The sequence below is a fragment of the Haliotis rufescens genome, unplaced genomic scaffold (assembly GCF_023055435.1).
Source record: "Haliotis rufescens isolate VD_foot unplaced genomic scaffold, xgHalRufe1.0.p SCAF_20, whole genome shotgun sequence".
In the NCBI taxonomy this organism is placed as follows: domain Eukaryota; kingdom Metazoa; phylum Mollusca; class Gastropoda; order Lepetellida; family Haliotidae; genus Haliotis; species Haliotis rufescens.
In genome coordinates this window covers 18,599,839-18,620,178 of record NW_025963891.1, presented here as the reverse complement: position 1 = coordinate 18,620,178, position 20,340 = coordinate 18,599,839, and the positions used below count along the sequence as shown (strand labels likewise).

At 40.1% G+C, this 20,340-nt stretch overlaps 1 protein-coding gene across 3 annotated transcripts in view; it reads left to right on the top strand.

The window, feature by feature from the left end:
- The first annotated feature begins 4,352 nt into the window (after positions 1-4,352).
- Positions 4,353-20,340, top strand: part of LOC124132994 (phospholipid-transporting ATPase ABCA3-like) — a 53,665-nt gene continuing 37,677 nt past the window's right edge. For 2 of the 3 annotated variants that reach the window (XM_048400913.1, XM_048400911.1), the window contains exons 1-4: positions 4,353-4,448; positions 13,944-14,348; positions 16,370-16,678; positions 17,034-17,293. In XM_048400913.1, coding sequence (XP_048256870.1) covers positions 13,994-14,348; positions 16,370-16,678; positions 17,034-17,293 — 924 coding nt within the window. In that variant the 5' untranslated portion in view covers positions 4,353-4,448; positions 13,944-13,993. The remainder of the gene's footprint in view (positions 4,449-13,943; positions 14,349-16,369; positions 16,679-17,033; positions 17,294-20,340) is intronic. The other variant, XM_048400912.1, reaches the window with a different exon arrangement.

Genomic DNA, 20,340 nt, shown 5'->3' with positions numbered 1-20,340 from the left:
GTCAGTCGGACAGTGACAGTTGCCAATATAGTGCCAACTGAAATCTGTTGCTTATGCAGTGGCGAAGCAACATATATAATACGCAAAACAACAATTGTTTCTAATTGCCTTTCGCGGCAATCCATCGGTCAGTCCGCTAGAGTAACTGCCCTTTGTCAAGGGAAGCTACTCTAACCCTAGTCTATGAGACGTCACGGCCACGGTCAGACGTTGGTGACAGTCGGTCTGTCCTGTCATAACGTTAAGAAGTGTAGTCAGATGTACACACAGCGACCAAACGAAACAAGGTAAACAATTCAAACACATTTCGGCCAAATCCAACTATTTTAATTTCTGGAGAAGGTTTCAAGCCGCAGAGGACTACAAGCACAGATATGGGTACTGATCCCGCTTGGCTAGGCCTCGTGCCCTCGCAAAATTGTTTCGAAATTCATATCTCCAAAGTTGCCAAAACTTATAAAATGCCTTAGCTACGTCACAGTTAGACACGGAATTTCAGTATATTAGACTGTTCTTTTGATAATGATAGCAATTATCCCTGTAGTTTATCCAGATTCACGATGGTTAATTCTGACTCGATCGCCGAATAACGAGGGTGACGCCATGTTTGTTTATAAACAGTGAAAGTAGTCCCTACTTGATCGTTGATATTTGCATCTCTCTCCGCATATGACCCCAACGGATATCGTTTTTATCCGTTGGCTTTATCCTGCCGAGAAACCTACCCATTATATGATAAATAGACATACACGTCTTTGAGTATACTCGACAAACTAGACTTCGGCTGCTTGTGCCGAAAACGAAGCTGACAAGTTCCGCCAGTCTTCTCATACCGATAATCATTACATGTACAGCTGAAGCATTATTAATCTTCCCATCAAATATATGGTACAAATGTTGTTGTTTTTTAAAAATAATTGTGACATATATCTGTTATGTATTGTATTATTCATGTGTTTTTGACCCATGAAGATCCAGGGTAGAATAGGTCTTCAGCAACCAATTTTTACCGTAAAAAGTGACTATGCTTGTCGTAAGAGGCGACTAGCGGGATAGGGTGGTCAGGCTCGCTGACTTGGTTGATGCATGTCATCGTATCCCAGTTGCGTGGATCGATGTTCATGGTGTCCATCACTGGATTGTCTGGTCCAGACTCGATTATTTACAGACCGCCGTCTAATAGCTGGAATATAGATGAGTTCGGCATTAACAACAAACAAACAATCATGTGTTTGTTTATTTTGCTTCTGAGATTCTTACGTTGCGAGAAAAAGATACTTCGGGATAATAAAGTCGATCTTATCTGTACACAGTTGATACACATAGACAATGTCTGAATTTCAAACATGCCACAAATTAAAAATGGATCTAAAATGGCCACTAGACCGTCCATGTGTAACATTGTCTTCATCGAAACAGATCGTGAACAGGTTGAACGTGTGAGTGAGTGTTGTTTTCCACTGCTTGTGACAGCAATATTCTAGCTTAGCCGCGTTTAGTGTAAACAAGCCAGTCAACCAATTATACTGAGAGCATGAGGTGAGGTGAGGTGAAATGGGGTTTTAAATCGCGTTCAATTAAGATTATTGCAGTTATTTAGCGACGTGCTTGCACGTGTGTGTTTGTGTGTGGTTGCTTGTACTGGTCCGGACTAAAGCCGATTTTATAGTGCTCGCCCACTGAGATACCACGACGCAGTTTAACATGAATACCCCACTCAGAGACAGTGTACTAACTCCGAGCCGACCAGTCCTTGTTTTACACCTTAATGCCGAGCGCCAGGCAGGGTAACAACAAGTACCATCTTTAAACGTCTTTTGCAATGACGCACTGAGAGCATGAGGGACGAACCACGAGGTTACATGCAGACAGTCAAGTCACGCGCAGACAGAGGCTGACCAACCGATCCCCACATCTTACAATCACGAGGTTCGGTAACATGCACAGTCAAGTCACGTGCAGACAGAGGCTGACCAACCAATCCCCACTTCTTACAATCACGAGGTACGGTTACATGCAGTCAGTCAATTCACGTGCAGACAGAGGCTGACCAACCGATCCCCACATCTTACAATCACGAGGTACGGTTACATGCACAGTCAGGTCACGTGCAGACAGAGACTGGCCAACTGATCTCCACTTCTTACAATCACTAAGTTCGGTTACATGCAGTCAGTCAATTCACGTGCAGACAGAGGCTGGCCAGCCGATCCCCACTTCTTACAATCACTAAGTTCGGTTACATGCAGTCAGTCAAGTCACCTGCAGACAGAGGCTGACCAACCGATCCCCACTTCTTACAATCACTAAGTTCGGTTACATGCAGTCAGTCAATTCACATGCAGACAGAGGCTGGCCAACCGATCCCCACTTCTTACAATCACTAAGGTCGGTTACATGCAGTCAGTCAATTCACGTGCAGACAGAGGCTGGCCAACCGATCCCCACTTCTTACAATCACTCAGTTCCGTTACATGCAGTCAGTCAATTCACGTGCAGACAGAAGCTGACCAACCGATCCCCACTTCTTACAATCACGAGGTACGGTTACATGCACAGCCAAGTTACGTGCAGACAGAGACTGGCCATCTGATCCCCACTTCCCACAATCACGAGGTACTGGGGACCATTCCTCTTCCAGAATCCCCGCAAGAAGGTAGATCGCGAAAGGAAGGAATCCGCATTATAAGAGTGTCGCATAGCAAATACAACCAGGAACCAGTCTATAGAAGGAAGGCTCCACTGCAGCGCGTGACAGCCGCGCTTCTGGTAAGGAGAATATCGTTAGAGGCCATTATGCCGGAAAAGAATTAGTCTGTCTTACAGACCCTGATACAAATATATATCAAATACAGCCCATGCAAGTCTATAATGTTTGGCAAGTCTAGATCACTGCAGTATCAGGACTGGGCTCCTTTTTATTATATTTTTATTAAGATAACTGAACAACTGTTTTTTTTATGTACGATATGTTCATTTTAGAGACTAGATTTTAGTCTAGAAAAGAATAGGCTCTGATGTTATTGGGATTGTGTTTCTATATTTCAATTAGCAAGTTTCGTGGAATCTGACCAGCTGTTGACAACATGAGTATTTTTGTATATTCACTACAACGGGGGCAAGTTTGGCTTGGCAATGCGGTCCATAAATATAATATATTAGATTATTATGGCGGACCACTGATAAATCTCTGGTAATGCTGCTAGAATGTCCATCAACTATCGCTGCAATGGGTGATGAAGAAGTTGTTGTTGTTGCATTAAGTGTTTAAGAGGTCGCCTTCTGCCTAAGCAATTTCGGCTGTCCTGTCCCTCTTTGGGACTCCTGTGTGTGAGTAGGGTACACATATCTTTAGTGAGTTTGGTATTCACATCATTTCTGTTTTTGTATTGATATGATTTCTATTTTCTTATATTGATATGATTTCATTTTTATCCTTGGCTGCTCTGTTTATATACGTTCGAGTAGCTGTCCATCTCTCAGAAATAGAGTTAGTTTGGCCTTCGCTATTGCATCTCTTGGCTGTAGGAGATCTATGGCAGATAGCGGATCTAACTGCAATTCTTGTTTTAACCTAGCCCGGTCTGGGGCATGGTCTTGACATTCTAGTAACACGTGAGCAATGGTTTCGGCCTGATTGCAACATGAACAAACCTTGTCATGGTGCTTTTTGTGACCGAGTCTGAGGCGTGAGATAGCAATTTCAATTTCCCTTTCATTTGAGTATGAGTTTGGCTTTTGTTGGACCTTGGGTTGAATTTTGTATAGCCATCCGCCGCTCTTACATGCGTGCCATTGGGCTTGCCATCTTTCTGCTATAGAGGCTTTGATTTTACTTGTTATCTCTAGTTTACTAAAGGGAATAGGCTGTATACCCGCTTTGTCTAGAGCTAGCTTCGCCAGTGAGTCTGCTTTTTCATTTCCACAATGAAGAAGCTTATCATCTATACTATTTCTCATTAGTTATTCGCTCGTCACGCCGAAGACCCGGGTTCGATTCCCGACATGGGTACAATGTGTGAAGCCCATTTCTGGTGTTCCCCGCCGTGATATTGCTGGGATATTGCTAAAAGCGGCGTAAAACCATACTCACTCACTCACTCTCATTAGTTAGGTATCCAGCCTCTTTATGACACTCAATGCTGCTTGTAGAGTGGTATTGTTAAAGTTATCATAATATCTGAAATTCTACACATTGAACGGTACAGAATGAAATATCGAAAGAAAATATTCTTTTTCCAAACATTAAATTTCCTAACGCACACCTTCGACAAGCCGTGGACGCTAGCCGAACAGTGTCTGGAGCTCTCACGTGTGTTTGCATTGTCACGTGACTAGATCATGTGATCATGATTAGGTACAAAATACTGTCATCAACACATGATCGCTGTGTTTTCGGAAAGAAAAGATTAGGTTTCAGCGTTTCTTGTTGGCATTTAAGGAGTAAGGTAAACGTTTATTGCATTTTTATGATGAAATAATATGTACGATATTGATCGAACCTGCATTTATGAGCTGTAGATTAATCATTATGAAAGGTCTAAATGGATGCAAGGGTACGCAAGGGGTGCTTGTGTACCTGCAAGGCATTGCAGTAAGTCAAGGTATCTCGGTATTTCTGTAACTATAAACGCATTGTCCGTCTGATCTTTACAAAGCTATATAGGTCCACAGGGCTACAGATAATTTAATTTTCGTTACATATCCTTTGTAGAAATCATTGTGATTGTTATTTAACTTTGTCAATATTAGCTTATTATTGACTAGGCCTAAAGCTAAATAGATCTACACACTGGTACTTCCAGAATTACAAAGTTGAAATATGATTGTAGATTTGGTTACACTATTTATCTATCCAGATTGAATGAAAGTGAGCAGTTCTTGATCAGAATAATTTCACAATTACCTATGTTATTCATGTTATTGTAAATCCAATAATTGTTTACATTTTATTAGGCTACATAGTGACATAATCCTGTGTAAAGATAGTTACAAATCAAGTGCAGTTATTGATTGTTTGTTTGTTTGTTTGTTGTTTAACGCTGCACTCAGCAATATTCCAGCTGTTTGACGGCAGTCGGTAAATTAATGAAGTCTGGACTAGACAATCCAGTGATTGACATCATGAGCATCGATCCATGCAGTTGGGATACGATGACATGCATCAACCAATTCGGCACACCTGACCACCCGATTCAGGTAATAGGGGGTCGGGTACCCGGGTAGGGTCGGGTACCCGGGAGGGTCGGGTAATAGGAGGTCGGGTACCCGGATAGTATATTTGGACTCATCCCAGCCCTAATTTTTCACTGTTCAGGCAGGTATACCTTCCATTTCATTTAAAGCCTTGTATATTTTAGGGAGAGACTAATAGTGGTGGGTGGGGTCAAATGAAGTGTGTTCTGTAAATTTGTTCATGCATTTCTATCATTTACATTTTAACTGAGCCAAAATATTTCAATATCAAGTAGGTATACGGTAGGGTTTGGGCTTATAAACACATTATCAGTATGTTGAGGCATTCTCGAAGTCTGCTGTTTCAAATGCAGGTTTTTAAAATTCCTTAATTGCAATTAAACATAAAGATTTCCCAGTTATGAATATTGGGTTTTAGTTTTGCAGAGGTTACGTTCATACAAACCTACAATGTGAGATTTTGCTGGAATATTGCTAAAAGTGGAATAAAAACCAGACTCACTCATTGGTCACATTGGTCATGGGACACATAAGTAGAAAAATACTTTAATACTTAGTGTTACACTATTACATTACAATGTTTATATACCTCTGTCTCTGACATTTTCCAGAAAAATGCCAGTAATATCCCTGATCATAGCGATGGCAGCTGGATACTCCTGGCATTATTTAACACTGTGTCTCATGATACATACATCGAACAATAATTAAATTTTCGTTGTGTTCATTGAAATTCCTGCATTCTGATTAGCTGAATTGGTCACTTGTTATTGCATTCATTTCCCACTGAATGTAAAATATTAAGCCATGCCCACCGAGGCGCACTACTTTTATTACTGAGGAATGTCAGGTAATCCCAATATTACAGTCGAGGGAATTCCCTTTCTGCTCCCGTGTATCGTCATGCACAGGACATTTCGCGACTTTCATGCATATTCATTGTCCAAACTACCCTTTGAAACCGAAGGTCGAGAATGAATGAAACAGCAAACGTGCGGGCTCGCTCGCCTGTTGTTTCCCCGCTCGCCTCAGCTCAACTTTCATGTCCTCGGGTTTCATTTCTGACTCGGATTTTTCCTACTGAGTTTTACCGTAATCAGGGATCAATCTTTTGTAAGAATTCATACAGTATGCACATCGGTTTTTGATTCATACCTCAATGAACGGAAAAAAATACACAGTCAATCCTTAAATTCTTTAACATGCTGATCCAACAGTTGGCAATAATGACTTTTCGTTATGTCTATTGATGTAGAGCTTAAATTCATCCAATCCTCACATGTCTTTGTTATTTCATACAAGATTTGTCTGTTCCCTACCACAACCCCAGGTTATGTTTTATACAGGGTTGGACATAAACAAACTGTTGTAAATATTCCCAAAAAATCCCCTTTCCTGGCTGGTCTATATGAATATGGTGAACTGACTTAAGCTGACAAAATGACATAAATATGTGCCTGAGTGATTGAGTATAATTGTTTGAGTGAGTGAGTGAGTCTTAGACGTTTACAACTTGGGTGAAACCCACAAGCTTGAGTATGGTGCTGATAAACCTAGATAAAATCAGTGTGAAACTCTGGTAAAAAATCAATAGGCCTTTGGAGGTTGAATGCCTCACCCCACCCTGCTAATGACAAATATTCGGATGTGTGGGAAAATAACCTCATTCTTACTTGCACCATATTTCCCCTATTAAGAGCCCGGTCTGTTATTAACTTCAGTATATTTTTAGACTTGAGGTAGACTCCTTTTAAAGGCCTGTCCTTAGTTCCTTGTCTTAGTCTGTTGTGTTTGTTTACTTCTCACTCAACAATGTCCCAGCTATCTGACAAGGGCTTGGACCAGGCAATCCAGTGATTGATATTCGAGCAAAATAAAAAGTTAAATTCTCAGAGTACAGATCAGGGGGCATCCTTAAGAAAAGAAATGCGGTACTTGAAATCTGTGCTTGTTTGAGGTGTTAACAGCGTCGGTGTGCAATGGTGAACTGTGGGTATTGGAGACAGAAGTATGTGTAGCATTCTCATGATAAGAGGAGTGACTCGGTGTTCTGTTGGATGACTTGTGAACATGTGATCAGACTCCGATGATTTTGTATTATGTATATAAACTGAGTCAATAGCTCCTGACCCAAATACTTATGATACACGTTATTGGAAACAAGTCATTTTTTTCCCTGGCGTGTCATCTCTATTTGGATGATGAGTCGGTATACACACAGTGTCACTATCAGGCTGAGACAGACACACACACACAGACACACACAGACATACACACAAACGCACACAGGCTGAGACAGACACACACACAGACACACAGGCTGAGACAGACACACACACAGACACACAGGCTGAGACAGACACACACAGGCTGAGACAGACACAGACACAGGCTGAGACAGACACACACAGACACACAGGCTAAGACAGACAGACACACAGGCTGAGACAGATACGCATTCAAACACACACACACACAGACATACGCATGCATGCACACACAGAGACACACACACACCAATAGACATTCACGCACACAGACAGACACACACACACATGGACACATATGCGGACAGACAGACACACTTCCCTGTGGAAAGAACAGGTTAGAACAGGTCCCCAGCAACATAGGACAGACACACACAGGCTGAGACAGATACGCATTCAAACACACACACACACAGACATACGCATGCATGCACACACAGAGACACACACACACCGATAGACATTCACGCACACAGACACACACACATGGACACATATGCGGACAGACAGACACACTTCCCTGTGGAAAGAACAGGTTAGAACAGGTCCCCAGCAACATAGGACGGTTGTAGGAAGCTACCATACGGATTGGATGGTCAGACTCAGTGACTTGGTTGATAGTGTGTTATGGTTATCGTACCCCGACTGAATGGATTGTTGCGTACAACATTACTGGATGGTCTGGTCCAGACTTAATTATTTACTGACCACTGTCCTATGGCTGGGGCTTATTGCTAAGTGCGTCTTAAACTAAAACAACAAATACAAGTTTCAGTCATTATTATGTTCCCACTAAACAGTCTGATCCAAACGTTGTCATGACAATTGAAATAAAGTTATATGAAAATATTCAGAAACTCAGTTTCACTTTTTATTCCTTTTTCGATCTACCAAGATTGATCCTAAAAACAAAACCTCATTAAGATGCGACTGAGATGTAGATTAACGATGGAGACACTGGACAGACTTATGCTTATATCGCTTTGTGGACCAAAATTGACAGACTTTGAACCAACAGCGAGGATGCGACTCTGGAAGGCTAGACACAACTGACAGTTATACAGTGGAAACCATTCAATAGCCAAGTTAATAAAACCAGGATCCCGATAGGTTGAAATTGTATATATCAGCTCTATGTGTCGTTGGATTGTTAATAAATTGTATATATATCTTGTATATGTTATAAAAGTGACACTTGAGTTTATTCTCTTTATTCATGCAAGAACATCCAGCACCTCAGATATGAGGTGGGTGTGGCCAAAACACAAATGTCCGATTGGCAAAAACATATTTCCGGATCCCTGCCTAAAACAGTATGTAAACCCTTGAATTAAGCATGTAAGTCTTATCGGAGTAGGTAACCAGTTCAGTGTCTAACATACATGTGACATACGGGCAACTATGTTTATAATGGACACGCTTATAACGAACTGACGGATATATCATGCTGTCTTTGGTCCTGGGCATTTTCTGTGTATATCCCATATATATATGCTTATAAAGAACTACGGTTATAAAAAACTAAAATTAGTGGCCCCTTTGAGTTTGTTATAACCATGGTTTACTGTATATTTGACACATATATAATACTGCCGCCTGAAAGTAGGTTTGTAGTGAACTCATCTTTTTGGTGCTTGTGTTCTTTCCAATTTGTAGTTTCACTGTAAAAAGTTGCCAGTCATTAATCTAGCATGACTTTTCTAAATGTAGGTAAGCCTGAGATTATGTAGTTCAGTACGACTGATAAGAAGACACAAGACTGTGTAATCACCTAGACTGTGTACGGTATTCACGGGACATGGTACTAGATTCATTATGCAAGGAATGTGGCTACATCTCATTGACTGAATGATTTGGTGAAATATTCATGTCAGATTGTACATCTATCATTAGTTTTATAGAAGATTTTTTTTTAAACACTTCAGTAATCCTGAAATAATTTTGCATATATAACATGTTGGTAAAATAAAAGCAAGTGTAAATTTGGAATATTGGTTTTCAATAAAATATCCAAAGAATAATAGAAATAATGGCCATTTATTTCATAACATGAAATAATTCTAATTCATATTTCAAATATGGAAATATTTATTTCAGTTTGTAAGATATTCAAACTAACATAACAAAGCCACTGTCAGTGCTTTTCAGCAATGTATTAAACAACGCTATTAATTAAAGCCATAAGAGTATATTTAAGAAATGACTTTTTACTTTGTGTGAGTTTATTGGAGTATGAACCTTCATAGAGTGAAGGCCGAACTGTGTGAACGTCAGAGCTTGCTTGACGTTGTTCTGATGTGACCCGTAATAGGTAGTCCTTAGATCTTTGTTAAGCGGCAGCAAGAACCTATATCTGACTTTAATGTGATTGTTCGTGAACAATCAAGCAGTCAAGCTCTCTGACGTTTCTCAATGTATACTGAAATGCTGAGACAAAGATTAAAGGTTCTAAATGATCAGAAAGAATGCTTATGTATGTGTTTGTGCTAGGGAATTCCCAGAGGTTTCCCCAGGAATGTGGATGTAGTAAAAAAATACAAACATCAAACCTTTCATTTGAATCATATTCATTTGTGAAGACAAGTTTTTGTCATCAATCACAATGTTTTCAGATATTTGACCTTTTTGCCCTTATCGGCTTGGCTGAAAACCCATGTCAAGCTATTCCAAACACTCATGTCTGGCTATTCCAAACACTCATGTCTGGTTATCCCAAACACTCATGTCTAGCTATTCCAAACACTCATGTCTGGCTATTCCAAACACTCATGTCTGGCTATTCCAAACACTCATGTCTGGCTATTCCAAACACTCATGTCTAGCTATTCCAAACACTAATGTCTGGCTATTCCAAACACTCATGTCAGGCAATTCCAAACACTCATGTCTGGCTATTCCAAACACTCATGTCAGGCTATTCCAAACACTCATGTCAGGCAATTCCAAACACTCATGTCTGGCTATTCCAAACACTCATGTCAGGCTATTCCAAACACTCATGTCTGGCTATTCCAAACACTCATGTCTGGCTATTCCAAACACTCATGTCTGGCTATTCCAAACGCTCATGTCTGGCTATTCCAAACGCTCATGTCTGGCTATTCCAAACATTTAGGTCTGGCTATTCCAAACACTCATGTCTGGCTATTCCAAACACTCATGTCTGGCTATTCCAAACGCTCATGTCTGGCTATTCCAAACGCTCATGTCTGGCTATTTCAAACATTTAGGTCTGGCTATTCCAAACACTCATGTCAGGCTATTCCAAACACTCATGTCTGGCTATTCCAAACACTCATGTCTGGCTATTCCAAACACTCAAGTCTGGCTATTCCAAACGCTCATGTCTGGCTATTCCAAACATTTAGGTCTGGCTATTCCAAACACTCATGTCTGGCTATTCCAAACACTCATGTCAGGCAATTCCAAACCATCACGTCTGGCTATTCCAAACACTCAGGTCTGGCTATTCTGAACACTCATGTCTGGCAATTCCAAACATGGATATCCCAGTTTTGCCCAAACTTGGTATTTTCAAGCGCAATATACAAATCATGTGATGGCCAGTGTCTGTCTTCGGTTATTTTTTCAACCTCTGTATTTTTATCAACTTTCTGCATATCAGGCGAGAAGGAGAAGTTTACATTTTAAAGTATGCTTATAGAAATAGCTGTTAAATCAGTGATGTGAGAGTCAGTGACAGCATTTATAAATATTAAGTACCGGATATATAATCAATTACTGTTTTATTGATGATTTGTATTTAAATTTCGTTGAGGCCAATAAAAATTCTCCAGTTGTAACATCTGTTTCACCTTCAGTGCATCAATTAAATACCAGTACAATGAATGCAAATTGAATTGTTGATTTGGAAATAAATTATTGACGAAACTCAATGAATTTATTTCTATTACATTTGAATCATTTATGTGAAAAAAGTGACTTACTAACGTTATTATTGTTGTTGTTAACAAAAATGTGGAGATTGTGTGCAATGTTTATGATGGCAGGTCTTGTTTTCATTCTCAAAGTCACATTATTTATTTTTGAAAATATATTATGCTGTTTCAGCAATACAGTAAAATCTTGTTTAGTAGAAACCGGATAACTATGAAAAACTGGAGGTACTTTTGACATGTATGATGGTTTTTGACCACCTTCTTAAAGGCATTGTCTATTCACAATTTTGACATTCTTGCTGGGTCTCGACTGTGTGCTTCTATAATTATCATCATTTGGTCTGGAGAACTAGAATTGCTTTAGCAGAAAAACAGAATGTACAATGTTATGTTAGAGTCGTTTAGCTGACAGATGTGAGCATTGTGTGAAACTAGAAGTCTTGCTGAGATTTCTGTTATGACACTGCCCATCAGCTGGTAATGATAATGGACGTCATGCTGTGGTCTTGATTGGCAACTCGTTACAGGAGGTAGTGGGAGGAGAGGTATATAGTGAAGACTTCCATCTCCCGTCCGCCTCTCTGTCTGTCTCACTTCAGTGGGGCAAGGTCCCTGAGAAACGGCTTGAGTCATTGGTGATGGTGGCTAGCACTGAAAAGCAGCACGCCTCACTTCTCTCTGCTTGGTTCAACTTTATAAACTGTTGCCCGGAAGGAAGGTGTCTGGATTTATAGGGTCGCACTGTACATGATTTTTGGTAGGTAAATACTGTTAATGTGACTGTTAACTTTCCAATGCCTCACAGTCAGCTTGTGTTGTATGATCCCCAGGGAGCTGAGAATGACGATCGAGTGCACGCTGATCCATTGACCGTGGCGTGAAGATCAGGGTTCGAATAGGTCTTCAGCAACCCATGCTTGCCATAAAAGACAACTTTGCTTGTCTTAAGAGGCGATGAAAGGGATCAGGTGGTCAGGCTCACTGACTTTGTTGATGCACGTCATCATATTCCAAATGCATGGATCAAGGCTTATGATGTCAACCACTGGATTGTCTGGTCAAGACTTGATTATTACAGTCCGCTGCATAATAGCTGAAATTGTTGGAATATTGCTAGAAGTGGCGTAAAACCACATCCACTCACTCACTCACTCTAAGATGGAGGTGCAATTTTCAAGAAAGAGCCAGGGCCCCGTTCCACAGAGCGATCTTATTGCTACGCTGATCGTAAGCCTATGATAAAGTATGGGAGTTACGACCAACTTAGCACTAAGATCACTTTGTGGAACAGGTTCCAGGGAAACAAATGCAGCTACTGTTCTTGGTGTAACCATGACAATCAGTCAGTCTGAGATGATGGTACCCAAAATGAAAGCACATCAGCTTGATCTACAACTTGTTCGGCTCATTGACATTCATGATTTAGCACAAGGTTATGCGTGTATTGCCATTTTGTGGTAATTTTGGTAATTTGTTTGGAAAAAAATAAGGGTCTTAAAACCATTGTCACCTCCTTAGTCTTGTCAATTATTTAATATGACCGTAGAGAACATTATTTGTTAATCTATAATTTTGAATATCCAGATAGATTGTTAACTGTTGTCGACTATTAATATGTATTGTTAAGCCTTAATATGTTCCGATGTATTTATTGACCCTAATTTAATCTGCCGACGTTTCAGTGTGGTATTGTTTGGGATAAAACAAAGAGCACACATGAAACTACTTTCCTATCTGATAGTTTTCCAACATGGTTCCAGGGTCATGACTGTATTTTGAAATTAATTCTAATTGGAACCACATTCTTCTGATTTGGCCTTTCTCAACAAGATTTGTTTGTTGTTTAACGCCACACTTAGCAATATTCCCCCTGTATGAAGGCAGTCTGTAAATAATTGAGTCGGGACCAGACAATCCAGTGATTGATATCATGAGCATCGATCTACACAATTGGGATACAATGACATGCATGTACCAAGTTTAGCGAGCCTGACCACCCGATCCCATGACAGATTAACTATCGTAATATGAAAGAATCGTGTGTTTTTTACCTTCTTTTGAGTAGTATATATAGTCCGGGAAGTTTTTGGATTTACAGTTACTATGGATTCTTTGATCCATGAGGAATATATTGTGGAGATAGATTCCTGTCAAGATTTGTTCTGATGGATACATTTTTAGCATACAATGTCTTCACATAAGGTAGGGTCGGGGACCGGACATGTATTATTGGGTCAGTGTGTGTGTGTGTAGAGGAGGAGAGGGGTGGGGGTGGGGGGAACACATCAGTATTAGGACAGTATCATATTTTGCTGACTACCCACCCCTCCAGTTTACGTGATAGTTGTTCATGAATTGTGACTAATATTCAGACTTAAAACTTTATTTATAGGATTCAGACATTGCCTGGTGGATGTAGATCATACTAGATGACGATAATGTGATGTTGATGATGGTGAATATAATGATGATGTTTGTATTGATGATGTTGATGATGCTGTAGATGATGATGCTGTAGATTATGATGATGATGATGATGATGATGATGATGATAATGATGATATCCGTTCTTTTCTTTCAGAATGTAAGCAGTCTTCAACAGGTTTACTGGAAACAGGTTGAGAACTAACAATGCCTGGCCACGAGAACTACGAACTTATAGAGGAGCACAAAGCCTCAGGGAAAGCGTTACAGTTCCGGTTGTTGTTGTGGAAGAATTATTTGATCCAAAAGCGATCTGTAGTTCGAACCTTACTGGAAATTGGACTTCCAACACTATTTTCTTTATTACTGATTGGTATTAGACAAATAACAAATGGAACACCCATCACCAATACCACGTCATGGCTGGCTTGTGATATTGAGCAGTTGCCAAAACCAGCACCATTTTCACCCAGTTTGCCAAGGAAACTTGCATATAGTCCGAACAACCCCATCATGGAGAGGATCATGAAGTCAGTGGAACAGAGAATTGGAGTTATTGCAGGTTGGTATCTTCTGGTTATCCTTGCACTGGCATCTTCCCGAGGCAGGGGGCATGGGTGGCCGAGTCGTCTAAGGCGCCGCGATTCACTGTGTAGAGTTGCATCCCCTATTGGCACGCCAGAAACCTATGATTGTGGGTTCGAATCCCGGTTTGCCCTGATTATGTTTCTAGGTTTGTCAGCACCATACCCGTGCTCGTGGGTTTCACCGAAGTGGTAAACGTCTGTTACCTGCATCACTTCGGGCTTTCCTCCCGCCTTAAGCTGACATGCTGTGATATGACTGGAATACTGTTAAAAGCTGCATTAAACCCAACTCACTCACTCACTTCCTGAGGCAAGGGAGTTAACTGACTATAAAAGTCTGGTGTCCACCCTCGCTGAACTAGTCTGGAATTTCCAGGCTTGATCGTAGCGCCATCAGTGGCTATTAAGAGTTATGTCCCTTCTATGTCCCTCCTTACTGACCTATCAGATTCCACCTTACATATCACTTGCAAATGCTTTAAACAAAATGATGGCGCCCAATCAAACCGATCTGATCGATAATCAAGATCTATTTTGTAATAAAACAGGCCTTACTTTGCGAAGTGCATCAAATCACTTGAGCACCTTCATTAAAAATATGAAAATATTTGTGAAATATCTGTCGATGCACAGTTGGCGGTACACATGCTTTGCAAATCCTTCAGTCGACTGAAATCTCCACGTTGATATCCAAGTTGTTTACCAACCGGATCACAATATTATTCACTGGATTGTCTGGACCAATCGCAGTTATTTACAGGCCACCGTCATATAGCTGTAATATTGCTGAGTGGGTGTTTAGCAACAAATTACACCCAATGTAGTTATGCCATGACAGACAAAATGCTGAGATTGTTTGGTGCTGTGTGCCAAAATACCGAGCTCCACATCAAGACTTGGATGGTGAGATTGATTATATATATAATCATGGTCATTATATATATTGACACATTTTAAGTTGATTCTTCAGACATAAACAATAGTGGTTAAATACTGCCCTTTCTCTTTGCAACAGACATGTCCCAATCCTTGTAATTAATCTAAATCATTGTGTGAATTATTCAGTACTGATTTCAGGTTTCAGTGTTCCCATGGTTAAGCTTGTTCTGAACCAAGACTGATGACTGTTTCAGACATCTTTAACCCTCAGTAGTCATTTTTACCAGCGTGTTGATTTAACATGCAGTTTTAACAGCTTAGCCTCAGTTCCTGTCAACTGACCAAGGTTATCAGGTTTTTGTTTGGCCAATCCAAGCATCTTCTCGATATGTTTCCCAGGGTGGTATTAAAATGGACATTGTTCATATGTGCAAGATGTCGTTTCCTGACTAGATTTTGAAAACCATAGATTATTTCTTCACCAAACTTGGTATATAGAGTGCCTTTTGATAGTTTGGGATTTCTTAAAAATGAACTTTAGTTTGAAGTTAAGTTTCCTTGGCAGCAACTTTGACGTTGACTGAAAATGGCAGTAGTGCTCAGTTCCGGAGCAGATCTTGAAAACCGTACAATATTACTTTGACAAATTTGGCACATAGACAGGTCTACTGGTGAACTGATGCCTTTTTAAACAAATATTTTTTCTAGTTTTATGGCAGTTAGTTTCATATGTTTATCCACAACAAGGTCATGTGGTGAACTGGTGCTTTTTGATAGTTTGAGATGTAAACATTTTTTTTTAGTTTCCATAGCAACAACTTTGACTGAAAATGGGTGTTGTGATTGTTTCCGCAGCAGATTTTGAACAGTAGATATTTCTTCATCAAATTGGCACTTAGACAGGTCTAGTGATGAACTGATGCCGTCTGATAGTTTGGGATTTTTTAAACAAATATTTTTCTAGTTTTATGGCAGTTAGTTTCATATGTTTATCCACAACAAGTATTTGGCATTGCGGGGGATATCAATGACCTTGTCCTCATGTTCACCTGGATTTGTAGTCCCTTTTTTAATTCCAAAGTAGTTCGAAATATCATTTAACTGCTTGCTGTTTCAGACGCTTCCTTTGCTACTGAAAGTGATATGGTCACCTACCTAATGTTTGCCAATGTGACAGTCAACAACACTCGAGATTACCTGGGCGGTATTGTGTTCGGTGGCTTTAACAAAAACTCCGGGGTTGACAAGCTCCCGCACAAGATAGAGTATACAATTCGCCTCAGTTCCTCCCCAAGGAATGCTGGGAAACAGAAGTCCTCTCTTAACCCCTTCAATACCGACACGCGATGGATGACTCGGGCCAACTATCCCCAGTTCCAGAAAGTAGGGCCGCGGGAAAAGAATCATTCTTGTGGAGGCATGCCAGGTAGGGCCCCTACACGCCGTAACAAAATATGTTTCCTATTTCAGCTAATCCATAATTAGTGTAGGTAGTTTGTTTTTTAGGTTGTTGCTTTTCAAATACATTTGCAGTATGTCAGTTAAGACATGCTTTCAAATGATAATAATAACTAGTTTATCTATTGTAAAGCGCCACAAATTTACGCAAATGGCAGAAAATATGGACAATCATTGAAATAAATCGCCCAGTAGTAAACAGTGACAGTAAAATGATTTGGATGAACATGATTAGAATCTAGCTCTGATATTATTTGTTTGAAAACCATGACCACATAAAAAAGGGGAAAGATACGAAAAATCCATTTCTATTCTTTGCCCAGGTTACCAAAGAGAGGGATTCCTGACTCTGCAGAATGCCATTAGCTATGCTGTATTTGAGGAACTGGCTCCCGATGAAGCCTCAGACCTAATCAACCAGACAAAAATGAGTGTGCGCCGTCACCCCTACCCACCGTACAATGACGACCCGTTCGTGCTGGTGATACAGAAACAGTTCCCGCTGGTCCTGATGTTGAGCTTCATCATCACTGCTCTCAGCATCGTCAAGGACGTCGTACATGAGAAGGAGAGAAAGCTCAAGGCAAAGTCCATATGTATTTGTAGACTAAGACCTAACGGAACATGATATGCTTGAGGCAACAGATTTCTGCAGGATGCAGCTTACGCGATACAAGTTGTATTTAGAATTTGTAACAGTTCTCCACCTTCACTATGGAACATTTTTGTCTGTCTTAGGGTTAGGGCTGGTTTTGGGGAAAGGTACAGGTTATTGTATTATGCCTATGCAAGTGGTTCAGACTACTGTGTAAGACCTGTTCAGATGACTGTCCCAGACATGGTCAGACTACTGTGTAACACCTGTTCAGATTATTATATTGAGCGTCCGCCCGGAGAGCGGAAGGTCCAGGGTTCGATCCCAGGCCGCGTCATACAAAAAGACGTTAAAAGATTGTACTTGTTGTTACCCTGTCTGGCGCTCGGCATTAAGGGGCTAAAACAAGGACTGGTCGGCTCGGAGTCAGTATACTGTGTCTGAGTGGGGTATTCATGTTAAACTGCGGCATGGTATCTCAGTGAGCTAGCACTATAAATCGGCATCAGTCCGGACTAGTACAAGCAGCCACACACACACATACACGTGCATGCACGTCGCTATATAAGTGCAATAATCTTGGACGCGACGTTAAACCCAATTTCACCTCACCTCAGATTATTATTAGACATGTTCAGACTGTAACACCTGTTCAGACCATCAAGACTACTTTGTAACACCTGTTCAGACCATCCAGACCTGTTCAGAATCTTGTGTAACACCTGTTCAGACCAGGGGTCCGGAAAATTTAAAATCCCAATCGGACATTTGCATTTAGGCCACGCCCCCTTCAAATAGCGTATTTTAGTACGACTTTTCACACACATTACAAGTTTACATATTCATAATATGATGAATTATGAATTGTTTCAATTTAAATTGTTTAATTCACCGGACAATTAATAACAAATAATATAAGTTTAGATTTACATGGAAAACATACGTTTGTTTCTGTTATAATAACGATCTGTTAACGTAGTGAACGGTCTAATTAATATTCATGAGTTATATTCATGAGTCTGCTCAAGTGTACGCGTTGTAACATTTGGATCGAGACTATTATCCCATATTTGGTTATCACGTGACCTCACGGGAAAAGTTTTTTTTTTAACTAAAGATTTTTTTAAAAACAAGACAGATAATTTAATCACAAATACTAAAATATCGTTGATAGCAATAGTTATTTGAATACTTTTTTCATCTGTACTTAATTATTGACCATAAAAAAAATGGATATCGATCGTCCGAGAAAGCAAAATGGCGGTCAATCAAGATTCAATATACGACTAGCTACTGAAAACAATAAAATCTGCAAATCCTCATTGTATGTCAACCAAGTGAAAGTCGTTAGCCACGACTTACAAAATGATCGTCCAGACTTTGGGGGTTCGGCAGATCCGCTCGACTGATCTGCATCGGTCGACTGGCTGTCGTCACGCTTTCGCTTCTTGTCTGAGGTTACATATCGTAGCATTGTGAGGATAATGAGGTACATCAATGATGCAAGGTATTAATGTACAGTTGTAAACACCTTTCACTCAAATTAACAAGATGTTCTCAGTAATTAATCCTCGATTAATCAATGTCAACTCAGTTTATTGCCTATTACAGTGATTGACCGATTGGACTATCATGTAGGTACGATGTATTTACAGCAATCAAAACAAACAAAGCTTGTCAGTGTAGTTAATCTTCATTGTGTTGCAACTGCAGACAGAAACTGCTCAGTCCTAACTGTTGATCATGTCCGGTCAAAATTTAAGAATGTCCGGACAATACTTTTTAAAATGTCCGGTAAGCAATATTTTAAAACGGACATTTGAGATTCCCCATCGGACATGTCCGGCGCATATGACGGTTTCCGGACCCCTGGTTCAGACCATCCAGACTACTTTGCAAGACCTGTTCAGACCAGCCAGACTACATTGTAAGACCTGTTCAGACCATCCAGACTACTTTGTAAGACCTGTTCAGACCATCCAGACCGGATCTGCCAAACCCCCAAAGTCTGGACGATCATTTTGTAAGTCGTGGCTAACGACTTTCACTTGGTTGACATACAATGAGGATTTACAGATTTTATTGTTTTCAGTAGCTAGTCGTAATAATGAATCTTGATTGACCGCCATTTTGCTTTCTGTGACGATCGATATCAAAAAATTTTATGGTCAGTAATTAAGTAAAGATGAAAAAAGTATTCAAATAACTATTGCTATCAACGATATTTTAGTATTTGTGATTATATTATCTGTCTTGTTTTTAAATAATCTTTAGTTTAAAAAAAAAATTTCCCGTGAGGTCACGTGATAACCAAATATGGGATAATAGTCTCGATCCAAATGTTACAACGCGTACACTTGAGCAGACTCATGAATATAACTCATGAATATTAATTAGACTGTTCCCTACGTTAACAGATCGTTATAACAGAAACAAACGTATGTTTTCCATGTACATCTAGAATGATATTATTTGTTATTAATTGCCCGGTGAATTAAACAATTTAAATGGAAACAATTCATAATTCATCATATTATGAATACGTAACAACTTGTAATGTGTGTGAAAAGTCGTACTAAAATACGCTATTTGAAGGGGGCGTGGCCTAAATGCAAATGTTCGATTGGGATTTTAAATTTTCCGGACCCCTGGTTAAGACAACTGTGCAACACCTGTTCAGACCAACCAGACTACTTTGTAACACCTGTTCAGACCATCCAGACCTGTTCAGACTCTTGTGTAACACCTGTTCAGACCAGTCAGACTACATTGTAAGACCTGTTCAGACCATCAAGACTACTTTGTAACACCAGGGCAGACAACTGTGCAACACCTGTTCAGACCAACCAGACTACTTTGTAAGACCTGTTCAGACCAGCCAGACTACTTTGTAAGACCTGTTCAGACTACTAGTTGACACATGTACATATTATTGTCAGACATATTCAGACTGTAACACCTGTTCAGACCATCCAGACTACTTTGTTCAACTTGTTCAGTTGTTCATACTACTGTGTATCACCTGTTCAGACCAT